The sequence below is a fragment of the Thunnus thynnus genome, chromosome 19 (genome assembly GCF_963924715.1).
Source record: "Thunnus thynnus chromosome 19, fThuThy2.1, whole genome shotgun sequence".
NCBI classification, from domain to species: Eukaryota; Metazoa; Chordata; class Actinopteri; order Scombriformes; family Scombridae; genus Thunnus; species Thunnus thynnus.
Window position 1 is genome coordinate 19,869,106 of NC_089535.1, and position 26,309 is coordinate 19,895,414.

The 26,309-nt window shown below is 39.9% G+C and overlaps 1 protein-coding gene across 1 annotated transcript; it reads right to left on the reverse strand.

Moving 5' to 3' along the window:
- Positions 1-1,228: 1,228 nt before the first annotated feature.
- dusp4 (dual specificity phosphatase 4) lies at positions 1,229-11,610 on the reverse strand. The gene is made up of 4 exons (XM_067574646.1): positions 11,003-11,610; positions 9,332-9,459; positions 7,053-7,272; positions 1,229-4,732 (listed from the first exon to the last, which is right to left on the reverse strand). The coding sequence occupies exons 1-4, from the start codon at positions 11,370-11,372 to the stop codon at positions 4,344-4,346; spliced, it is 1,107 nt and encodes a 368-aa protein (XP_067430747.1). The 5' UTR covers positions 11,373-11,610; the 3' UTR covers positions 1,229-4,343.
- Between the last annotated feature and the right edge of the window lie 14,699 nt (positions 11,611-26,309).

Below are 26,309 nucleotides of genomic sequence, written 5' to 3' on the forward strand. Positions count from 1 at the left end.
ATCTTTAAGCATTTTCCTAAGACAATAAGTCTGTTTTGCTAAATATATTTTTAGGTTGATAAGTATGTGTGAGTGACATGGCTCAGAATCAATCTTAACACCCATATTTCCTGCTGCAGAGTCAAACACCAAACAAACATTATGTTCAGAATTTCAGGTTTGTCATTAAGCAGCAAAAAGTTGTTGGATGTCCAGTTGTTCATATCTTTAATGTAATCATCAGTGATTTAACAGGGCTGAGAGATGTGACTGGGAAATGATAAAATCTATTTTAATTAAATGAGAATGATAGGTATTTTAGATAGTAAATGGGTTCTGGCTGAAAATACCACCCTTGCTGTTTAGGAGGACTAAAAGGAACCATCATCTGAAACAGGCTAAATGGGGACAATTAAATGATCTCACCACTGGATGGTGCTGCAGACTAAGACCTTATCTGAAAATACAAGGATGCAATGGGTTTTTGGTATTTTTAATGACAAAGAATGCACATGCTTTACATAGATTACCTATTTGTATCACATTATAAAGGATTTATGTTAGAGAGGATTTCTTGTTGATATCAATTAAAGCAGAATTAGAGAGCTGCCAGCACTTGAATGCAGAGATAACAGCAGCAAAACCCAACACCAGTTGTAATTCTTGTATATTTTATTGTTCTTGCAAGTTGATTTCTAATTTTATTTTTAAAAATCCTTTTTTGTTTATTAAATTTGCTAAAGTGACTCTTGGAATACTGGATTCTGCATTTTCAGACACTTTTCACTGATTTTTTCATTTAAAAATCTGATATTAATTATTTGCATCCACCCTCAATAATAAATATGACATGCCACAGTTTGTCTTTGACTTCTGAGAATCCACTTTTTAAGTAAAGTGTAATGTATTAATTAGAAAGTGTTATTATAAGAGGGGGAACTTCATTAAAAATCCCCTTTTACTTGTTTTGACACTATTATCTTATCAGTCTGTGTTTACATGAGTCATTGTCTGATGTTTTGTTCCACCTCGAACCCACATTTTGCTAAATGCTAAAGATCTACTGTACTTCTACAGTACGTCTGTGTATGATTTTATAAAATCCTACATTCCCCATAATTCCATATACAATGTGAAGTTATGTTGGAGAGATATTATTCAATGTCTTCATTATCATACGATGATATGTATTCATAATGTATATTTGTTCAGTTTCACACTCTATCATACAAAGAAAGCACATACAACATAATTAAGAACATTGTTTATTCAACAGTGGATCTTCAGTAATAAATAAATGCACAGATCATTCATTCCACAAGAAAATTGAGGGAAAGTTGTTTTTCTTTTTTTTATATAAATGTCCAAGTGGAGGATTGATATTGCCATGATGAGTAAACAGCATTGACCAGACAGAGAGACAGTCAAGACGGATGGACTAACACAGAGAGACAGACAGACAGATAGACACAGACCACACAGATGTGTACAAAGTATTGCGTTTTTCACTGATTGGCTCTCTCTCTCTCTCTCTCTCTCTCTCTCTCTCTCTCTCTCTCTCTCTACATGGACAAAATGTCTTTCTGCAAAGTCTAGTCAGTCTATCATCACCATGATGTGCAAATCAATCATAAATTATAAATACAGTATTGCATCACTTCAAAGTGCTACAGAGATAGGTGCCAACAATCTTCAAAAACGGAAAAAGGTTTGTTTTCTTTGAAATCCTGTGTGTGTGTGTGTGTGTGTGTGTGTGTGTGTGTGTGTGTGTGTGTGTGTGTGTGTGTGTGTGTGTGTGTGTGTGTGTGTGTGTGTGTGTGTGTTTTGTGCGTACAACAGGACTCAGGTATAAAAGCGACCGTGGTTGGACTTTGTGCCTTTGGATGTCTAGTACAGAGTGTAGAGCTTGGACTGGTCAAAAGCAGAAGCAATACAAACATTGTCTCAAATTCTGATATTATGAGGAACTGACATGATGTTAGAAAGTCCTACAGAGTCACTGTCGTTTTTTCTTGAATGGATTGTAAGTGCAGTATTGCATGACTTCAAAGCGCTACAGAGAGAGCTGTGGACAATCTTCAAAACAGAGAAGGGTTGTGGTTGTTGTGTTGTATGTGTGTGTACATCAGAGCACACTGAGATGTTGTTGGGGACAACTGAATGTTATTGGATTATGACCTCAAGGCTCAAAGCTTTCTTCTATTTTTTTCCATCGCTCCTTGTTTTCAGTGAGGATTTAAAAAGTGAAATCAATGGCAGATCTTCATATTTTTTCTTTTTTTTGTACCTGGGTTACCCTAATGAAGAAGGACACTGTTCTTTTAAGCCTATTGTTTGGTTAGCAGAGTGTTAAAGTAGCCATGTTTGGATGTCTTGTCTTTAAAAATCTAGCACAGTAGGATGGACTTGTTAAAGAATTGGAGGATGAGAAAAATATTGCTGTTAAAAATCCTCCAATTTGCTCCAATTTAAAATGTCATTTTAAGTGAGCTGGAATCCAAAATTGCAGGATTATTTGTAATGTATTTAAAATAACCTGAGTTTTCATTATTTCACTTTCATTTTTTTAAATGTCTATTCACTGTTTTGGAAGTCTGTCTTTGTTGTCGAATCCACCGTGAGTCTGAGGCCTAATATAGACTCACACCTACTCATGTACATTATGTGAGTGGAAAGAAAAGCTTTTGCTCTTTTGACATTGCGGAATAAGAATCTGTACTACACTGCTGAAATGTGGAGATTTTTTTTTGACAAACATTCAGCAATCTGCTTTCTAGCAGCTAAGAAAAAAAAAACAACAACAATTGCTCCACTGGCACAACCAGGGCCACTACTGTTGTAAATCCATGGGACACCTGTATGATCAAGGCACAAACATCTTAAAGGACCATTCGCTGGTGATGCACATTTTAGCCCATTCACCAAAAAAAAAAAAAAAGACCATATTCCGAAGCATCCTATAGGAGCCAATGTTTTCAATTCATTTCAGTACGCTATGAAAATAAACCTGCACAGAAGAACTGAAACCAATATCTTCAAAGTTAAACGCATGTTATTATTATTAATAATGGGTTTAAATATACAAAAATGCCAGCATGGTCCTTTAAGTGGCTGTCTTCCAGGGCCACTGTGCTCTCTGAACTAAAATGAAAATCCAGGAGAAGACAATGCCGCCACAAAATGTCCCAAAAGCAACACGTGCTCAAAAGTTTTTAGCAAAAAGAGACTGACTGAACTGTTGTGATGACTTCATCCTCTCATGTTTGTTTTTCTCTCAGCCCTTTCATTAAAAATAAAAAGGTTTTTTTTTTTGTGATGTAGCAGAGGGAGACGTGACGGAGTTTCCTAGAGTGTGTATCAGGGGCCTGCAGAGGGGTTTCCCAGTCCACTTGCTAGGGGCCCTGGCCTTTATTTGGCATTTCGTTTTATTTATTTAGCCTCTTCAGCGAGGAGATGAGGATCCGAGGAGAGGAGGGGAGGGGGGGAGGGGGGGGTTTGATGGGGTGAAGATGAGAGGCAGAGATGAGAAGAGGAGGAAGAGGAGGAGGAGGAGTGGAGGAACATAAAAGGATGAAAAGGGGATGAGAGGAGAGGAAGGTGTGTGGGAGAGACAGAGAGAGGAAGAGGACGTATGAAAGACAGGAAACTCCGGTCGGATTGCCGGTGGAGCACCTGTCACTGAAGAGGCTCCTGCTTTCTATCACCCTCTCCTCCCCTCTTTCTTCCATCCATCTCTTTTGTCTGGCAACAGGAGGACAGCCAAAAGGGAAAGAGCGGGTGCTTAAAATTCCTCCTTCCTTCCTGTGTCCATCTCCTCTCCTAAAGACCTGTCGTCTCCATAGCAACAGACCCTGTCTTCATACTGAGCTTATTCAGTTGGTAGTCATGAATGTGTGTGTGTGTGTGTGTGTGTGTGTGAGGCAGAGAGAGAGAGAGTGTTCGCTGCTCCTCATGCCTCTCTGTGTCAGTGTGCCTCTGTGTATGTTGTTGTTGTTGTTGTTGTTGTTGTTGTTGTTGTTGTTTCAAGGAAGAGGGTGTATCTTCAGTAAACTTTAGTCCAACACTCGGTCCGAGCTTGCTTAATGAAACAAGTTTTAAAAGCCAGTTCATTTTTGGTCAATTTGAATTAAACTCATGTTAAAATGGAAGGAGCGTTGGCTGGTTTCTGAGCTAAGAAAGTTTGTTTTTTTTCAGTCTTTGAGTTTTAAATCAGGCACCGTGACGCTTCTCACCTCCCCGCCCTGGAAGCATGTACATACTGCAGCGGTCAGCAAAGACTGACAGCTCTTTCAGCCAATGGCAGCCCAGTCTGTGCTCAGTCTACTTTGTCAGAGGGAAGGAAGTCTCTTGTGATTGGCTGTCCATCAGCAGCCTGGGGAGGTCGTGATGGGGCTGTGGTGCAGGTAGGCCGAGTTCACCACAGAAACTGGGAAGTTGAAGATGAACGGAGAGGTGGGCGTCGCCGTGGTCGAGGTGGTGGTGGTCGAGGACTTGGGTCCGAGCAGCGGGCTGGCCGTGGCGGCGGCTTCGGCAGCGCACGAGGTGGCCAGGAGCTGCGACTCGAACTGCAGCAGCTGGCCCATGAAGCTGAAGTTTGGGGAGATGATGCTGCGGCGCCGGCGCACGAACTCGAAGGCTTCGTCCAGACGCACCCGCTTCCTCTTCATCAGGTAGGCCAGGCAGATGGTGGCGGAGCGGGAGATGCCTGCTTGACAGTGGACTAGGACTCGCCCACTGGAGTCCCGTACTGAGTCTGAGGAGAGAGAGGGGTCAGAGGTCAGAGGTTTCCATTCCAGAGGTTTTCTTTTTGCACAAACATTTTATATGCCCAATATCCCATTTATTGTTTTATTAGTGTTGTCAGTGTTGTTTTCAAAGTGGAATTTAAGTCAGTGATACCAACTTTAACTTAAATAATCAGTAAACTGAACTGACTGTTTTCCTGTTTATTTTCTCTCTAAGCAAAGGCCTCCAAGCATGTTTGCAGCAGTTCATTCGAGGTTGAGCTTTTCTCTTCCATTCAGTTAAGTTTTTTAGATAACAAAGACACTATTCGAACTCCAGTAGCTCATGACAGAGACTGTAAATGTCAGTCTTCATGCAAAAGGAAGCAGTACTAGGGAGCAGTTCCTCTATGCTTGTGCAAAGCTCCTCCCCGAAAAAAATTTGAAAGCTCATGTTAGCTCTTTCTTTACATGTCCTTGTTCAAAGATAAAGAACAGTTTACCACTGTGGTTTGGTGACACCATGAACTTTAACTAACGAATAAATAAACTCAAAGTAAAAACAAACTGTCACCTCGAAATGTAAAAGTTCTACACGACAGACACACACTTCCTCTCCTGCACACTTTCGCAGCTTCCCCCTCTTTGTGTAGTCAAACCAGTAACTAACCTCAGAGCGAGAAAGCAGCGAATCACATTTAACTGAAACACGCAAGTGCAAACATTTGAGTCATCAGCCTCTCTTTCACACTTCCTCCCTTGTCCTATTTATGTCTCTCCCTCTCTCAGTATGTTTAGACGCATGCTACGACTCTATTACTGTGAATAACCAGATTTAGGTAATAGCTTGATTAAAGCGTTTACAGTAACTCAATTTCCCCTACAACCTCAGTGTGCATGATTAGTTGGACGCTCATGTTAATGTCCCGGAGCATGTGTGGCGGCCTGCAGGAAATTAGAAGCACACAATATGAGGAAGATAATGGAGGGGCTATATTTATTGTTTTTTTTTTTTTCATGTTGATGAATTTAATCTAATTTTCCACCACTGCTGGCTATGCTGCTGTTTGCATATAAAATCACTGCTTTGCATCTACTTCACTCCATGACCTTTGTGGCACATGAGCAGAATTAAGACCTGTAAATACACAAACCACTCGCCCATTTCTCACTCTTTGTGTCTTGCTCTGCTTTTCAGATGTCTGTCATTTTTATTTCGCAATCTCTTTCTTACACACACAGATTTCAGGTAACTCCACCATAGCGTCTGTTCACCCGGTAACAGTGGATGAGTCAGAATCTGGTCCCACAGCAGCTAACTATGACGCATACCAGCACCTACACACACACACACACACACACCAGAGTGCACGCTCATGAACATACACTCACAGCACAGGAACCACACACACAACAGCATGATATGCTGAAAGCACAAGCACAGCTCACACTTGCCTGTATTATACAAACAAACACAAATCAGAAATCATGGTGCGGAGAAATGATTGATCGGAATATTTTCTCATTCCAAATTCTTCTGTCTGCTCCTCAATCATGTTACGACATTTTGTTCTGTGATGGATTAATTTGATCTTGGTATGTTTTTTCTTTCGTTTTCTGCCTCTGCTGAGATGTGTGTGATAAAGGGCCACATAAAAATAGTAATTTGCAACAGATTCCTATGAATCAATGTCTGCATGGACAGAAATAATCTGGCACATGAAAGTCTTTCCATTGCTGCTCTCAGGACTATCTGAAGGCTCTTTTCTGGGAAAATTCCTCCCAAGAAGTGACGTGTTTTACATTTCAGGTTGCTTTAAGATAAATAGAAGAGGAGGGCGTAGCGTTAGCAGAGATGAGCTACCATTTCTGACAAATCAAACTGCATCAATGCAAAATCCAAAAGAAGAAGAGAAAACACTGTTTGATTGACAGGTGATCTCCCAGAGGTGACAAATAGAAGCAATGAGATTACAGCACACAAAACAAAGACATACCATGGTTTGGTAGATTTTGAAAATATTATAATATTTACCTATGTGGTTTCATAAAGTAGGCTTATTGACAATATTTAGCAAAACAGCTATTTTTAAAAAGGTATTTCACATGTACACACAGACACTGTGACTGCTTGTACAAAAACATCCTACAAACAAACTTAACCGAGATCAACTCTTTTGATTTTATCTAAAAATTACGTGACCTCAAAACGAACCACATGAAGCGCAAAACACGCCATAGCCTGAAGCAAGCTCGTTTTATTTGTAGCTATTCACCATGGGAATGCATTCATCTCCCACACACACACACACACACACACACACAAACATCCCACACTTACTCACTGACCTATGAACTCGATAGCCTCCAGGAACCAGCAGCTGATGTCTTCTTTGTGGTTGTCCTCCACAGGGATACATTTGTATTGGTACACCCCCTCGAAGTGGTTGGGACAGTCGGACGACACGTTCAGCAAGGCGGAGATTCCTATGGCGTCCAAAACCTCCTTCTTTGAGGCGTGCAGAGCGCTACCAAGATAGAGGAAAGGCAGGATCTCAACTGGTCCACCCTGGACAAAAGAGAAACAGGACGATGATGATTAACTAATTATTTCTTTTTTAATCAGCACTGAGGAGTCAGATTTACTGTTCTGAGGCATCTTTGTACATTGTTTATTGATTCATTCACCCAAGTAATAACTCATTCATTCAATCAGTAGTCATTGAGTCCACATTAAGAACATCCCTTGACCCAACCAAACTTATCAGCTAGTGGAGCCACGTTGGACGGAATTCACTTAAATGAAAAACAGCTTACATGATGAGACAAAGAATACTCTGTCTCAGTGTGCAGAAGCAGCCAGATACCAGATGACTTCAGCATAAGCGTGACCTCGCTTAAATATTTTGTTAATCACATTAGCCACACTTATCATTAGACAAGAGTAGCTTATTATCTGTATGATTAATGCAGGGTCGTTCGATACGGGCCATTTAGTTAGTTATTTATTTCCCCATATGGAAACACAATTACCCAACAGTCTTACTGTTGGACCTGAGTGTCTGCTCCACTGACCAGTGTCTCCGTGTACCACCCTTAGAATTAAATGGAAATATCAGCATGTTTTTAATGCACCAGTGAGAACATTCACCACTCTGTCGTGCCTTGTAATTATACGATCCACTTTATGAGTGGGGACGTTCATCTGAGGAAAATTCTGAACAGTAACATTGCCCCAGAAAATCAGTTCCCATCAATAACCGATGTGTGATGTGTGCTATGGAGTCAGAAAAACTGTAATGTTCTACTGTGTTATGTACAGTGCATAAATTACATACTCGCTAACATAGAATTGACTGAGGACATGAGGGTTTATTTTTAGACTTTTTGTGGAAAGGAAGCATCTGGTGGAATGTTTGACCTTTCTCGTTTTGTTGAGTTCTGATAAAAAAATATTAATAACGGTAACATTTAAATCCCTAGACAATCAAAATATAAACACTTCATGGTAAGAAGGAGCTTTTATGACATTAATACAAATTGCTGGGTTAGTATCTGTGCAAGTTGCAAGCTGATGTTTACATGTTACAATCCAATTTGGACCATTTTTGCTTTTTTTAAAAAAAAAAAATATCTGATGTTTATTTTATTCTGATGTCAGAGTGGAAGTAGTTTTTCCCCCGAGGGGGCAGCTGGTTGGTGGTCTATACCGGCAGTGAGTCTTATTGACGAGGACTCTGTCTGTTTATGTCACTGCCGCTGACGACCTCGGTACTGACACAGCGTCAGGAAATGATCAATACTGCTAAGAGATGTAATGTGAGGAGGAGGGGGGCGGAGGGCGAGAGGGAAAAAGCAAATGAGATACTCAGCTAGCTATTTTACCCTGTCCATTATTTCTATCCTGCAACAGGAAGCTGGTCTATTCTATCTGTAGCCTATTTGTCAAACAAAAATCCACCTGACAGTGTGGCCATGACTCGCATTTTTCTTAGAAAACACACAGAGGCCGGATTGTCTGCATCTCTCTTCTCATGCGTTCCAGGGGAATTAAACCCGAACCACATGTGACTGTGAGAGTTGCATAAAATCTGCAGGCTCAAACAACAGCAGATCACTGACCAACAAAACAAGGCCGCCCAGGTCACAGGAAGTGATGCAGAGGTGAATCAATGGTAAGCTACGTCTGACCCCCAGGCCGGACATATCATCAGGCAATAACTCATTTAAACAAGGAGTGTGTTTTCAGACAATGCTGCTTTTTTCCAGTATAGCCTAGAGCTTCAAGAAACAAGTTTGTACCACCACGTTCACTGGTTTAAATTCCCAGACTGGATGTGAAAAAACGGTTGAATGAACATGGGAAAGTGAACAACAGTTGAATTGCCCTCAAGCAAGGCAAATAACCCCCAGCTGCTAGTGTGTTTGCACTCAGGAGCTCTCACATGTGTGAAACTGAAGTTGACTTTTGCCGGATAAGAAGCTGAAACAGGTGTTAATTAGTTGAATTTGACACCGGTGAATGTCGATTATGTTATTTAAAGCATAGTTTTTTTTTTGGTGAGGGAGGTTTGAGTTCATGTGTCTGTCTCTGTGTGTGTGTGTGTGTTTGTGTGTGTGTGTGTTACCTGGTCATGGTGTGGAGTTCCACAAGACGAGCAGGCAGAGTCGATGCTGGACTGGCTGGCGAGGGATGGTAAGGATTTGGTCTTCAAACAATACTCTGGATACTCTGTGAAAAACCTGTCATATCCACCTGAAAAAGAGACATCACGATTAAATATGATGCATTATATCCACTGCTTTGCTCTACAGAAAGTATAGTATACCTTAATCTATTATGCAGTGTTTTAGAAATAATCATATGGTAAAATATGAGCACCAATGACAGACTTTAAGAGCCTTTTTGTTTGGGGTTTATGTGCATAAAACACATTAGAAATGTCTGCTTAAGTACAAAAGAAGCATGGCAGACCACATTTACATCTAAGCACAATCTGCACCAGGATTTTCTCCTCTGCATTCAATTAGTGTGACATAAAGTCTGTTAAACGGATCCCTGACTTACTCTATCCTGTATCTGCTGCTGTGGATTTGAAACAATTTCATCATCCCTTTTGTTTTGTTTTTTTTATACATCTGCAGGCTGACCGCTGCTCTCTGCACCTCAGGGATCAAATCAGATTAACTGGGAAATGTCATCTTTATAAGCTACATACATACACTCCTGTGCTTCAAGGCGTCTGCGTCATTAGGGTGCACACACACACACGCACGCACGCACACACACACACACACAAAGAAGAGTGCGCCACAGCTTGCAGCAGCATTGGTTTTCAGATTTCCTGAAGTCTAAATATAGTGTGGTGGGTAAATTCAAGCGTTGATTTTAGATTTCACTGCCTCTCTTCTGTGATTGACCCAAAGCGGACTCTTTCTGAAATGATGTGTGTCCTGTAAGTCCCTCCGGTTTGATGTGGCTTCTACGCATCAGCATTACCTCATTCACTCAGCTCACGGCCATTGGTCTGTGTGTGAATGTGTGTAGCTGTGAGTGAGTGAGTGAGTGAGTGTATTGAAAAAAAAAAAAAAAGAAGAAAGAAAAATACACCAGTGCATAAAAATAGAGCAGGCACAGTCAGCAGGATATTTCAATCTCTGGTTTGAATGAACAGCTACTAAAACAATACTCACTATCTTTATGGAAACAATAAAACATTGATTATGTTGAAATATTAAATGAGCAAAAGATAAATTGGTGGTGTATGTATACATGCAATAATTAGACAAAAACATATTATATTTATTATATCCAAGCAGGTTTGCAGTTATTGTTTTCATCATTTTTACTAAAAAGCATATTCAATAATAAACACAATTAGTATTAGAATATAAAGGACTTGCCTATTGTTTGTAAAAAATAAATAAAATAAAAAATGCAGTAATGGTATTGTAAGCTGGTGTTAACCCATATAAAGGCTGAATCCAAGAATAAAATAAACATTATAATGCATTTACTTATATTTACTATTTGTGTTATCATTATTATTACAGTATTATGTGAATCTACTGCACTTGTAAAATGTATTATCATCATTTTATTGTGTAATTTTAGGGTTGAATTTTGGAAAAACGACCATTTATCACTAATATTACAATCAAAAGCTTCAATGGACCCATACAAAGGCTGAATCCTGAAATTAACTGATCATATTTGTGCAACTTGTACGTATATTTTACCATCATTGATGCAGCTGACCCATATAAAAGCTGAGCGTAATAATGAACCACATATTTACCTTTGAGCAGGTATATGTCCGTGCCGGAGGAGTCCCTGCATAGCGCGTTGAGCACCAGGGTGACGGTGCTGTCCTCCTTCACCGTCTCGGAGTCCGGCGTCCTCTCGTCGTACAGCACCACGGCGGAGTACATCCCGGAGCGGAGGCGGCTCCGGACCTCCTCGTCCCCGGCCAGTACCTGCTCCAGACTCAGCACGGAGCCCTTAGCCCTGCGTCGGACGATTGTGTTGCAGCGGGCGTTGACTGCGCCTCGGATGTGTCCCGCGCTGAAGGCGAGAAACGAGCGGCAGTCCAGCAGCAGGCACTTGGCGCTGTCGTCCTTCAGGAGCCGCTTCAGCAGCGGGCAGTCCATATCGCACAGCTCCTCCATCGCACGTCGTTTCAGGCTGCGTGTGTAGGCTTCACTGTCGCTATAACCTCCTGTATCTCTGTCTCTCTTTCTGTGCCTCCACCGCCCTCCAAACCTGGAGAAGGCGCACGGATCCTGCTGTGGATTCCCTTTGCGCCTCTCCTCTATCCGTGCATCTTGTCTCCAGTGGAGCGCATTGTAACCGCACTACTTTTACGCACAGTCCGGCCACCTCTTTCTCTCTCGCTGTCTGAGTGTTTCTCATCGGGATTGTTTCTCTTTTTTTTAATGAATGGGTGCATCGCGTCACGGCGGAGGTGACGTCAACCGATAGCAGCCTATCACAAAGCGTCCAGTTTCTCGTCCCCTTCCCTCCTCTGCCGTTCATTCATAAAAAAAGACAAACATCAATGAAACGAGAGTCGATGGGGATGGAGATTGGACTCTATAAGGCGTGCAGTGGAGTTTGGCACTCGTCATGCCTTAACCAGCTCATGACCACATCTGAATGATCATTAGTATTGTTATGATGAAATAAAGGAATTAAAGGGATTTCAGATTAACCAGTTTAAAATTCAAGGATAAAAAAAACATGACCCAGTTTAAGTGAGGTGTGTGTGCTAAATACACAGTATATACACAGTGATATTCTCTGTTCTCAGTGGGTTGCAATATTGTAGTCATTTTATATTACAGAGGGATCCCTCCATGTTTTCCTTATACATTAAGGATGTCCTACTGGAAAGTCCTCTGAAATAAATTCATTATTTTGGGCTATATAATTAAAACTGACTAATAAAAAGCATTTATTTGTGCAGAGACATAGTTGGGATGCTCATTTTATTAATAATTTATATAATATATATATTATTTTAAAAAATCACAATAAAAGTGAGTCAAATACCCCTGTAGCTTAATGTGAAAAGATCAGCTTGTGCTGAGAATGTGTGACTCTATGGTACTTTTTAGCTTCTTTTAGGGGATTTCTTTGGTTTTACACCCACAATTTTGGTGCAAATTCACTCTCCCCTCTTTCATTAAACCTTGCACAAGTTTTAAATAAAGAAACTCTCATAAAGTCACAACCCAGCAGCAAAAGTCAAACAGAAAGTTGAACTTGTGAAGAAGCATCTGCCGCAGCTGAATTGCCGGATAAATTTTCTCAGGGTTGGTGGAGACCAAAACCAGCTAAAAGAAGAGTGAGTATTAGACATATTTTTTTGACAGAAATACAACTGCAAATGAATGTTAATGTTGCTTTGCTTCTGCTGGATGCAAATGTAGGAAATTGTTTCCTAAATTTTAGCCACAGCAACATTATAAGCCAGGAATGTGGTGTTAACAGTGTACATGTTAGCTTGCTTTGATGTTTACCTGCCCCCTAATGGCCACAAATCAATTAATGCAGCTTTAAGGTCAAACTTTATTAATATGACACATTTTACTTGCCAAAAAGTAAATGATTTTAAGTTTTCATGTGAATATTTAATACTCTCTTAAAATATGAATGTTTAATTCAAAATTAAACTGCAGCAACAGTATTAAAACTATACTACTTCACCTATAGATAATTTCAGTCTGCTTGTGGCGTAATGTATTGGACTGGAGGTGGGTGTGCTTACGTATATGTGCACACATACGTTTGTGTGTGTGCGTGCGTGTATACGTCTGTGTATGCATCTGTGTGTGTGTGGGTGTGTGTAATCCTACAAGCGGAAACACAATTTGCATCTTCTATCACACAGCCTTAGCGAGCGTGCTCAGGTATTTGCATGTTGATCTCATTTCCATGGTTACGAGAGGAAAGAGAGCAGCACGGCAGCAGATGAGAGGAGGAAAACGCAGACATACTGACATAAACAGACTGAAAGCAAAACAGGCAGACACACCAGCTGAAAGAGATAAACAGACCACAAAACGGATCATTTTAATACTGTATCATTCTCAGATACATTTATTATGAATGGGTTTATGTGACACGTGCATGTGTGTGTGTGTGTGTCTATGTGGTGGGGGGGGAGACGTGGGTTTTTTCATTGCTTATCATGCTATGAAATGTTGTATGTCTGATTTATTTTTAATGAATACTCCAAGATGTAACTCATGTGATACAAGTATGATCTAACAGCAAGGTTGAAACGACACTTGAAAGCAGACGATCAGTATCAGGCGCTGCTTGTTTCCAACCAGCTTGATCTCATGGGATATTCTTAGTATTAATACAAAAGGATTGTCATGTTTTCTGTCTGATGTGTATAAAAACCAGAAGAAAGAGTGAGCTCAACCAATAGCTTTTCACATGAAAATAAGAGAAAGCTAAAACTCAAATGAGTAGATATGGCAGCAGGGTCAAGATTATTAGGCAAAAAATTCCTATAATATGAACATTTTTAAAATTTTTTTTATTGTGGTGATAATATTGATGATGGTGGTCTAGAGTCTAAGTCATTGGTCAAAAATCTGTCTGGTCTGGGTTGAGGTCTGGTGACTGCAAAGGCCCTACCACATGATTCACATCATTTGCATATTAATCAAACCATTCAGTGACTCCTGGTGTCCTTCACTGTATGAAAGCATCTGTTATGTTTCTCCATTCATTTTTAACTTTTTCCTTAATCGTTGTTGTCTAAATCATACGTGAAAAAAGTGACTCCTCTCAGAAAAATCTGAATTTGGACACACTGAGCGATAATGTGTGCATGTCCTGCGTGCGAACATCAAGTGTGCATAGTTGAGAGCAGCAATGCAGCAAAAAAATGAATCATGGATGAAAGGACCAGAGAGGTGAGAGAAGGTGAGATGGAAGACAGGACAGAGACAGGCAGAACGATGAAGGAAGCGGAGGAAGACTGGATGAGGAACAAAGAAAGACAGGATGCGAGAGGAGGACGAGATGAAGGACGACAAAGAGGTAGAGGAGGGAAAGTAGAGGAGGGATCTGTGCTGGATTGTAGCCTCTATTAAAACACACATACACACCACGCCGCATTACTACTGACCCCAAACAATGCCTTGCACAGGCGGGATGGTGCTGCTGCCATAGCAACAAGGGAGAGGTGTGGGAGGGCGGAGACAGAAGGCAGGGAGCTGCGAGGGGATTGGCCGGGAAAAGGCTCTTGCGCTGATGTCATCCCTCCCTCCCTCTTCTCTCCCCTGTCCATCCATTCATCCCCTCACATCCCTCGCCTGCATGCCGTCATCCGTCAATACAGCGGATAAGAGAGAGTCAGAAAGAGCGAGAGAGAGAGAGAAGATATTTATGCGCTTTACACACGTCAGTGTAGTAAACATCTCTCTTTCTCTTCCTCCTTTTTACTCCATTTTCTTCTCTCTCATCCCTCAGTCTGATACCCTCATCACAATTTCTGTCTCTAATGTTGTCTATTTTTACTTTATTTATTCCTCTAAGTGGGGCAGTGCATATCACAGCGATAAACATTGCTGTAAATGTTTCATGTATAGTCCTTGGACAAAAAAGAGGTTATTGAAATAAGACAAGCCTGCAAAACAATAATTGAAAATGAAACGTCATTGTTAACAGATAATATGGACTATATAAGACATCACTATGCTACATTACCATCGGCGGCAGCAGCAGACTGTACGATACATGCAAGCAAACACAAAGAAATAGCAGAATAGCAAGGTGACAGCTGACAAGAAGTCAAGTACTCAGACAGAAGGTGACGACAGCGAGGAGCATTTTACAGTGGTGGCCCAGGAGAAAGGACAGGTCGTCCATCACAGGTTTGGTAGTCCGGTCCTCTACTACTCCTGTCCACATGTCGAAGTGTCCATAAGTAAGACACGAAACACCATCTGCTCCTGATGACCAAGCTTGCAACTCAGTGTGTGAGTGACAGAGCTGACCACCAATGGACCATTGCTTTAAAGGAATAGTTCAACATTAAATATGAGGCTGGAGATGGCTATCTTATCTCAGCATAAAGGATGGAAACAGGGTGAAACAGCTAGCTTTGCTCTGTTTTATTGATGGTATGTCACTCACTGGAAGAAAACAAATGGACGTATTCCTCTAAATGTCATACTATCTTTTTAACTTTTAACACAACAGCACTACAACCCAAATGGGGTGAAAAATTGAGTTCCTGAGATTGGAAGCTCATTCAGAAAACTGGGACATTCGTTGTTTTGTCATCAAAGCAGTAGGATCTAGTATAATGCAGAGTGTTTGTTGTACTGGCCAACACTCAGTGGTGGAAAACATTTTTGTTTTTTATGTCAGAGTAAATCCACTCTGACATTACCAAGGGGGACAGAGCTCAAGTGAGAATGTCAGTGAAAATTTCCAACACTACATTGTAGAAAAATTATGCTTTTCTACCTGTTTTCTGCAACTGTTGTACTCTATGAACGCAAAGTGTGAAATAACTAGTTGTCAATTCACTAACAGAGACCACGGCATTTGTACAGTATAAAAAAAAAATTGTTCATTTGGATTGGCAAGAAGATTCTGGAAGAACTGGATTCGAGTAATGAACGGTGGGATGATCGAGGGTCAAGGAGAGGGATGAAGGTCAATCACCGGGGGATGAATGGGAGCTGAAGGTTGGTTGAGGTCTTGTACGATGGGATGATTGGGGTCGAGGAGAGGGATGAAGGGGGTTGATTGCATGATGATGAACGGGGGCTGAATGGAGTCGTGATGTGGCTGGAGCATCTAGGAACCGGGGGGTTGAGAATCAGGGTGGGGGCACGTCTTGATGAGCTTTCTGATTCATCATCGCCCTGTGGTTCCACAGAAAGGAAGAAAGGACCTGGGACGACCAGAATTTGAACCCAGGATCTTCTTGTTGTGAGGCAACAGTGCTAACCACTGAGCCACCGTGCTGACCACCAAAAGGGGAGAGCAGAAAAAAACAGGGTACGGGGGGGAGAGTCGTGAGGACTGAGACAAACAGGAGACACGCCTATATATAGGTTTGCACAGGTGATTGAATTAGTGAGAGAGAGCGAGGCGTTGTCTTGTTCCTGAACCTTAGTTAGAATAACTTCATTATCTGTCGTCCTGTTTTCATGGCTGCAATATAATGGAAAACCTGCATATACAGAGTACAAATAAAGTTTAAACACAATAACACCATAAAAAACAACACACACACAGACTTGTGTGAGTATGTGTGTGTGTGATGCATGTGTATACACACACACTAAATCTGTCCCACTCTCTAATCCCATAATCCAGTGGTTAAGCTTTGACTGAGTGCCGCTACGTTTTCATGAATGAGTTTGTGTCATTTGTTTGTGTGCTGACAGATAGAGAGAGAGAGAGAGAGAGAGTAGGAGAATGTACTGTATATATGAGAGATAAATTAAGAGGTAGAGATGTTGTAAGGGCACAGATGGGAGAAAAATAAACAGGTGAGGAAGAGAGAGAAATAGATGGAGAGAAAGAGAGAGTGGGTGGGCGGAGAGGCGAGTTGTGCAGCGGAAGTAAGCGAGTGGTGTGGTGGGGGTGGTTAACTCTGTTTGGAGCAAATCCATATTTTCTCTCCCAGGCACGTTGATGCTGCTCATGGCTGAAAAACCGGTTAACCTTTCCACTGCAACTAAATAAATAAAACACTTTTTTAAGTACCGCCTCTTTGGTCGTGCCGTTATGTACTGATGTTATCAGTTTTGAATCGTTAGAAAACTGAATGGAAAAACCTGCAACAGGTGTCTTATACACACAAAAAAAAGAGTCTGTGCACCAAAAGCTATGCAGATAGTTTTGTTTTTATGTGCTAAGTTTTTAAAATATCCACCTCTGACACTTCTGCCTCCACAACAATTCAAAAAAGTACAATGGATTTTTTGTAAGACTTTGATTACTACTCAAAAATTACATTTTAAAAATTCAACAGTAATGTGTGTTTCAAGAGACAATGTCCAAGCTACTCAGATTGACTGGCTTGATACTGTGTGTGAGAAAAGCAAACTTTTTAAAGATGCTTAATGAACAGATGTGGTTGGAATGTTAAATGTGTTTGGGAAAGAGATTTGGGTGCATCATTTGATGAACATCAACAGCCTGAAATCTGCTGCAACCCTGAATAATATCAAAGATTTAAAGGTGAGTCTCATACAACTTTAAATTGTCACCACTAGACCCACAGTAGGTTTTAAAGACTCGGTTTAAAATAGTCTGTAGCCTGCTGGAAAATCTATCAACTCTGGATCAAGGTTCACTTTTATATTGTCAATATAGGTGTGTAGTTTGTATTCTAAACTTTATATTTTAGGAGACCATAAGGTATTATTTGCTTTTCTGCAATCACCGAGGGAATTTTCAAGAATTGAAAGATACCTGGAGAGCTTCCTTTTAAGGACTGAGTGATGCTAGTAGGTGCTGTTTCATGTGATGAATGTTTCGATTCCTAACGCTGAAACGTTGGCGTTTTGGGGTCGATGTCATGTTTGTCCAGAGCTGTTTGTGGAGACTGTGCGGGTTAATGAGTAATAAAGCTAACGGGTCACCAGCTGCTTATCCCCATTTCAATGGATCCACTTCCAAACCGCGCTCATGCACACACACACACACACACACACACACACACACATCTGGTCCTCACATGCTAACCTACTGAGCTTAAGGCTCCAGACACACACTTGCCTTATTGCCCTTAGTGCTCCTTATTCGGTCATTGTGTAGCTTACTTCCTCTCTGCCCTCGAGTGCAATCATCATACTAATTGACAATCTATGACTTGAAATTAATTAGTTTCAGTTTTAGCAAAAAATCTGTTTTGAAATTTTAACCTTCAATAACCTTGATTTAAAACTAATTTACAATTACAACTTGGCAAGTCAGAACAGTACAGCAGGCAGTACAACTACTGAACTAAATTGTTTTGATTAAAGAGGTCAAAGATGTAGGCTAAAGCTTCAGACAAAAGTGTGGACGTCCCAGTTTTCCTCGTGACCTTCAAATCTCAGACAATCGTATTTAACAAATTTGATCCTGACATCATAGAAATTTTGAACCATACAAAATAGACATCTGAATCCTTTGAGCACTAAATAATAATGCATCTAGCTAGTCATGCACCAGAAGCATATTTATGAAAGATGTGGTGCTATTGTGTTAAAACATCAAGAAATAACTTGATATTTTGGGAAACATGCTAATATGCGTCATTGCTGAGAGTTAGATGAGAACATTGACACCACTTTTAGATATGAGAGTGGTATCGCTCTTCTCATCTAACTCTGGGCAAGAAAACGAAACCCCAAATGCTGAATTATTCCTCTGACGTAAATGTTGACCTCTGCATTCTAGTCCAAGTGGTGCTGGCCTTTTTTACAAAGCTCCTACAGTGTAAGGGACAGACATCAAGGCTTCTTACGTTCAGTGTAACCGATGAGAAAAACGTAAGAACACTACTAACAGTGAAGTGCTACATTACATAAAGCAGGTCTTTGCTTTTCATGAAAGGATTGTTTTTACAGTGGTATGACATGTTCAACCCATGTTGTGGCTAAGAAACCCAAAGTAAAAGTAACATTACAGTGAAAATCATCTTTTTCTCCCTCTGTCTCTTTCTCTCTCTCGCATACAGACACACACACAAAAAAAACAAGTATTCCTCATTCAAATGTTTTCTCTGTGTTTTGAATAGTCAAATCAGCACAGGATGAAACTGTGAGATCATATTCAAAGCTATTCATATTTTACTCAAACATCTGTAACCCAGGGGCATGTGTGCAGCCAAACATTCCTGTTACGCCTACAATGTTCAAACTGGGTTTTCAAAATATATGCAGCTAATACAAATATCGTTTTAGTTAATGAGAACAGGAGAGAAGTTCATGATCGTAGCCTGGAGGAAGTTTCCTTACCGAGGTTTTTTAAAGTACCTTCCTGTCATAAATACTGTCTCACAGATTAGGCATGAGTCCAGACTGCTTGTTTTTATATTTGTCAGTCTGGGTTATGTCCACAGGCTGGTGCTGAAGGGTTTGCAGACAGCAGGAATGCCAAAGAGAACTATGAAGGTACAAGCAGTTGTCTATTTGGATGATATGATGACATGAAACAGATGACATGAGTTTTTTTTCACTTACTGTTATTGTTCGAGTTGTTTATTGCACCACACCAGACACTTGTGCAGCAAAATTCATCAGCGAATCTAGAAGATTGGTGACATAGTAACCACTTGCAGGGTTAGTTGGTGGACTACTGTGGCTTGTGAGCAAGCCGCTAACAGACTAGCCAATTGGGAAGACACTAGCGCTAGTCAGTCACAATAGTTCTGTGAACTCTTTTTATTTTCTCTGCACAGTGCTGTTAGCTCTCGCCTGATATTTTGTTGGATTGTACATCATTCACTCAATAAAGAGTTATTGAAGGGGGATAAAAAAAAAAAACTATGTAAGCTAGCACCATGGATTCTTTCCCATGAAAGTTGCTCAGTGACCTATGAAGCAATATGAACTAGTGAATAGTATTCACTAGTATTTCTAGTGAACTAACCAAAACCCTCTGCTGGCCGAGCCGACTGGCTTCTGGTTGGATCCTCACTCACTTGAATGGGCACAAAATAATTTAATCATGCTGCTTTTTTTTTCCAAAAAAATTTGATCCATTCGGTCTTATTGGACCGAATGGATCAAATTCTGATAACAAAACAAATCATTTTGCAGGGGTTATGACGCTCAGAAAAAATGTATTCAGCATTTTACAGCAACTCACAATGGGAAAAATTCTATTTGGGCCTCTGTGCATCATGTGATGGACCCAGAAATTGTAATTACACAGTTTGGCCACTATGTAGCGAGGAACTGTTTCTGGAGGCTTGGCTGGCGCACTCCTCTCATCTCTCAGAGTGTCACTATCTACTAAAGGCATAAAATCCCCCAAAATATACATAAAAAAGCTCCATAAGCTAGCAAGCTTGCTAACTAACCGTTAGCTTGGTTGCAAGGGCATAATAATAAGTTAAAAGTTTATTCAAAAGACATATTTGTGCCATCTTCTCTCTCATAACTATCTGCAAATCCTGTTTTGTGAAACAGTTAATACTTTTGAGTCCTATAGTCCAGTTCCTGTAGCCTAATAATTGTACGTCCAATACAGGCAAAAGCTAAAATATCATCATTTTTATTTTTCATCAGTGGAAACAAAGTAACATTTACATTAAATTAAGAAAAAAAATCATTACATTTTTAGACAAGACAGATACACAAAACATAATCCAAAAGTAAGATAAAACTTAAGAGAACACAATGAGTTGTTGATGTCAAGAGTATAATTCGCATTCTGGAAGTGTGTTCTCATGCATGTACTGTATTATACATGCATGTATTCCCCCATGTTTATGGTGAAATATGTCTGTGTGCAAATGTGAAGAAAGAAGAAAGAAAAAGGAAAAGAGATCAAATATATTTTGATACTTGTCCTTTGGTGTCAGCTACTAATGACCTACTATTAACCCCATGTTTCATTGTTTCTTTTTCTTTTGAAAGTTGTTTTCACATTATTTTTTCTATCAGTGGCTCAGTTCCTCTCAGTGTGTTTGTGAATGGATGACTATGAATGAAGACTGTGTGGAGGATTATCTACAGGACAAAAGCAGACAAGGAAAAAACAGAACTTGTGTTTGTGTGTCTGTTTGTCTGACATGTGGCAGTCTAAGCAAAAAAGACACAGGGATTAAAGGCAGGAAACAGGCTTGCTTTAAAACCATTTTCACATCTGTGCACAAACAACTGTTCCAACATACATTTAACTTGTGATTCTGGATGTAAAAATTTGTATATTTTGCTATACAGGTATGCACCCAAACAGTCAAATACACGCACACACACGTCTGCACAATCTGACACCACACTCTCAGTCATCTTATGTGGCAGAGGTGCGTCCAAACAGACACACACGTTGACGTCATCAGTCTCTCATGCTTTTGTTTGAGAAAGTGTGACAGAGCCAGAAACTGTGGTTACTAAGACAACGAGCGGGGTAAATATGACTGGTGACGACAGGTACAAACACACAAACACATGTGTGCACACATGAGCAGAAGCGTACACACACATTTAGTACATGTTGAACTCATGTTGACCTGTGCCTCCTATATTTTTCTGTTCATTTTCTCAGAAAACAACTTGAAGGGCAGCTGACCAGTGATGGAGAGTACAAAGGGGAGGAGGAGGAAGGAGGGGAAGACAGGAGATGAATGGGGGAGGAAAGAGAGGAAGCGGAGTGTCCTTGTTAATGTGACACGGTCACATTTAAGTGATTGAATTTCCTCTGTGTGAGCGTGTGTGTGTATGAGTGTATAGCCATGAGTCAATTGCCCAATTGACTAGAGTTGAACAAGACTAGAGTTACACAACACACAACTGAAACATGTCCGTTGCCCCTGCTCTGTACTGGCTGGAGGCTCTAAATGAAACTCAGAGCTTGAGGTTTTATCCCAATCTGCCCCAGTACAACGCTACTCACTCATCTAATCTACTGTGTTGTAACATTATCTTCTTCATCTTCTTTGACTGCTGGCTTCCTGTTCTCATGTTATGCTAAACTGTAAAAATATGCAATAAGCAAGTCAAGATGATTTTTTTTTTTTTTTTTTTTATACACGTCAGAAAGACAAACTCTGAGATGTAGATTGTTAACAAACTTTCACCTAATCCTTGTGAAGCCTCATGGAGGAACCTAAATCATATTTGTGTTGACTGTCTTGCCTCTTTTCAACTGGATTACTTGTGTAATTTACAGTTTTGTTGCTATTTTTCATCACTTGTAGCTTACATTTTCTCACTTATTTGTCGGTAACTTACAGTATGAACATTACTTACCTTTTGTCCATTTCAAAATAAAACAGAAACTGTGCCAAACCTAGCTTAACTAGAAAAATTGAAGGTCTGCACATATGAAACATTGACATTCATACAGATAAATCCAGTAGAACACTACATGTTGAAAAACAGCATTGGATCAATAACATTTAGCTGAATCTGTTCTGAATATATTCACTCCAGTAGAAACCAGTAGACCTGCAATTTCCCTCATTGGTTTCTTTACCACATTACCAAAAATTATTGCATGAAGCAAACAAGCATCATTGTGGAAAAAACAACCCACAGTCATGCGTGAATCTGCTAACAATGGCCTGCTAGCTGCACTAATCTGCTAGCTGTTATCTACAGACACAATGTGGGTGGACAGTGGTGGATCAAACAAACATTAATACATCATTTTTACGCACACTTCTTCCAAATATATCAAATATTAGCAGATTTGAGGATTTGTTTAGTTGCTCAGCTAACAGCTAATTGAACTAATGTCAAATGAAAGTTGTGCATTTAGCCATATTTTGGCAAATACATGATCGGAGTATACTGATGCTGCATATACTTTGAAAGGCTTTTATGGACATTTTGAGATAACTGTTGGAGTTTATCTGTTGTAAAGCTACAATACACTACGAGCTTTTGAGCCAGGTAGCGAGCGTCTGAAACTCAAAACATATTTGAACTAAGTAACTAGAAAGCAATTTAGCAAGTAAGTGGCCTAACTAAGTAAGTAACTAGTAAGTAAGCAAGTTAGCAAGTAAGTAACTATTAAGTAAGCAAGTAAATAAGTAACTAGTAAGTAAGCAGGTAAGTAAGTAACTAGTAAGTAAGCAATTTGGCAAGTAAGTAACTAAGTAAGCAAGCTAGCAAGTAAGTAAATAAGTAACTAGTAAGGAAGCAAGTTAGCAAGTGAGTAAGTAACTAAATAAGCAAATTAGCAAGTAAGTAAGTAAGTAACTAGTAAGTAAGCAAGTTAGCAAGTGAGTAAGTAACTAAGTAAGCAAAGTAGCAAGTAAGTAAGTAACTAGTAAGTAAGCAAGTTAGCAAGTAAGTAACTAAGTACCAACACTGTCCAAAATTTTTGCCTGCATTGCAAAACTTCCTTCAAGTACTTTACAAAGCTAAAGGGAATAGACCTTTAAAGTGTTGGCTATAATTTTAGTATTTTATTGTTTTTACTTCCAAATATTTGATCTTCCTGTGTTGCCACATGCTTGTATCCCTACAATCAAGCTGGTGAGTAAAATATTATCGTAACTGAAAGGGACCAAAGAGCGTGAGCATGTTTTTACTGAAACAATGGTTAAAATGACAGGCAATGAGTCTACAGGGTTTCAATACAATAAGTGGGGATGGGATGTTCACAAGATTTTCAAAAGACACAAAAGAATTTCCTAATGCAACCTAAGAGGGAGCATGGTAAGTTGAGGACTTGGGCTTGTGGGTGGAAGATTACCAGTTTGAATCCACTGAATGATTAAAATACTGAGGAGAAGAAGACGGAGGCGAGAGCTGTACACTTATGACTCTGATGCAAGCATTTTATTTTTAATTTTATGAATCAACGTTCCAGGCACTTTTCTTTTCCTTCTTTATTATACGTAGATATTCAATATGTGTGTGTATATGTATACTAAATCGGCACTTCTGTGTGTGTGTATGTGTATATGTCTGTGTACATGTAGTATAACTTGGTATATTTTTAATGTAAAATAAATAAATACATTTAAGCTGATTCATAAAATGTGACCGTATGGATGGATGATGGAAGGATCTCTACTAACTCTATTTCTGTAATCATATTGATTGCTCTGTGAGCTCATTGATTTGAATCACCTGTCCTGATTAGTCACTCAGATGATTTTATTTATCCTCAAGAAAACAAACTGTGGTGAAAAAACCATCAGATGTTTATCTATAGTATCTTTTTTTAAGCAAAGACATTTTGACATCACAGTAGGAAAAGTATGGGTATAAATAATAAAATTAAAGATCAGATCTCTGTGTAAAAGCAAAAAAATCTAAAAAAAAATCCACACAATCAGTGCAGCTGGTTGCCAACCTAAACAAACAATGTTTTACTAAAATATTCCATCTTTTGGCTTATATGTCATCTCTGCCTCATCACATCACCCTCAGATCGCTTTAGAAAAACATGTGTATGCCTGGTCTGAAGAATGCAGGGGTGCGCACATTCTGACCACACATTCTGTATTTATAAATACCAGTTTATGTGTGGGAAATGGCGTATGCATGATTTTTGTGCATACACATTGTTTATACATGTGGCCCCTGGTGCTGGCTCACTGTCACACTGTCATGGCTTACTGGGAAACCATTGTTAATGTTATAAATTACACCACATTAAATAAAGGCATAAAGGTCAAATTGCTGTCTACTAGTCACAGGTTACAGCAACGTCACATTGTCTGTAAAAAATAACATTCTTATTCTGTTTAATCTAATTGAACACTGTCCTCTTCTCTGCTATAATACCTTCCAACCAGACCACGAAATATCACTACTCTTCAGATGTGAGGGTCAGGTCACATTTACTGGACCTTTCAGCTAATCTCATTGTGTTGTGGCTGATATGACATGATATTTTGCTCTTTTAAAGCTCACTGCATTATCCAAATTGACTTTGCCATGGATACCCATTGTCTGTTTATGCTGCAAGCAATACTGCCCATGCCCTTTGCTTTAACAAACTGCCTATAAATAGCCAACTCTTGGTAAAGAGCAACTGTTGGACAATATTTACAGGAGAGTTAGACTGTTAGATACAGGAAGTTACATAATTTTAAGGGTGGCCCCAATTCTGGGAACCAAGATGGTTTGAGTGGTTTTATTTTTTAAAGAGGCCTGTATTATCCATATCAGATATGTCCCACTAACCAGCTCCCATTCTTGCTGCAGGGGAAATGCTTCCTCCTTTAAAATGTTTCCCATGAATTATGCCTTAAGCCCATCACACATTCGCCTCAGCATTGTGCTTTAATGGCACTGAAACTTGCGGTTGCCAGGAAACACTTGATAATATTTTGGGCCATGCTGGGAATATTACACATCTTCATTGTACTGGAAGATCACCCTGTTTATCACATTCAGGAAGACACTACTGTGGGCAGCCTTTTAAAACTTTATTTCGTCTTCAAATCCTGAAACCATCTAAACCCCAGGAGGAAGATAAAACACTGGAAAGTTTGCTGGAACTCGCAGTCCAACTCCTACTCATTCGATCTGTGGCAGCCAAACACCAAACCCATTCTTCAGTTTTGAAGAAAAATTATGATTTCTGCTTTTGCATTGATGTCTGTGTGTTGTTCCAACTACAGTTATCTTCTCTAATTGCGGAAAGACAAACATCTCCTCCTACACTCCCACTGGGACAGGTTCTGAGGAAAAGACACAGCACGGAAGATGCAAGGTTGTAGCATTGAATTAAGACAACAATATTAGTGCAAGGCCTGACTAGAACTGAGAAAAGGTTGGTTTTTTCTTAAACATATTCAGAAGAGAACCAATTTTGGCTGTGAAGCCACATTTAGGAATCTTAAAGCAATTAACCCCAATCCAATACTTATGGGTTTTTCCCATATTACTTAACAAACAGCAGCTCTTACACTCCACCACATGTATTCAGGTTACGGGATGCTGGTATTTGCTTCACATAACATTACAAGCTATAGCCTAAAAGTAACCATCAAGTTGGATCAACACCTCTGACAGTCTCAACAACAACTGAAACTCTACACGCTATTTCAAGCAGTCAGTGCTACAGTCACACATGACATACCTACAACATATCTTCAATGCAACCTTTGCCAACAGGATGGTTTATTTAAAGCTCACTCTAGCTCTGCTAATGCTAGCTGCTGCACTGCTCACCTGAAACTTAAACATTCACCTATAGGTTCAGGGTCCCCTGGGGAAAGTTATTATTGTCACTCCCCGCACTCTGCCGTGCTGAGCTTGGTGTATCCTTACGGGCAATGACAAGGTCTGAATGTATAGAAAATATCGATTCTGTATGTCTTCTGCAAGGAAAGGTTTTTAAAGATGACAGTGCTGTATACTCAAAATGATGCATACTGTCACTACTTCTGCATCTGAATTCAGATACATTATATCTGAAATCATGCAATCATGTCTATT

What these genes read in the sequence shown, in the direction of transcription:
- dusp4 (XM_067574646.1), bottom strand. Translation starts at nt 11,372, where the DNA reads ATGGAGGAGCTGTGCGATATGGACTGCCCGCTGCTGAAGCGGCTCCTG. An exon ending in GGACATATACCTGCTCAAAG is followed by an intron (nt 9,460 to 11,002) that starts GTAAATATGTGG and finishes TCTCTTTTTCAG; the next exon opens with GTGGATATGACAGGTTTTTC. An exon ending in GGAGGCTATCGAGTTCATAG is followed by an intron (nt 4,733 to 7,052) that starts GTCAGTGAGTAA and finishes CTCTCTCCTCAG; the next exon opens with ACTCAGTACGGGACTCCAGT.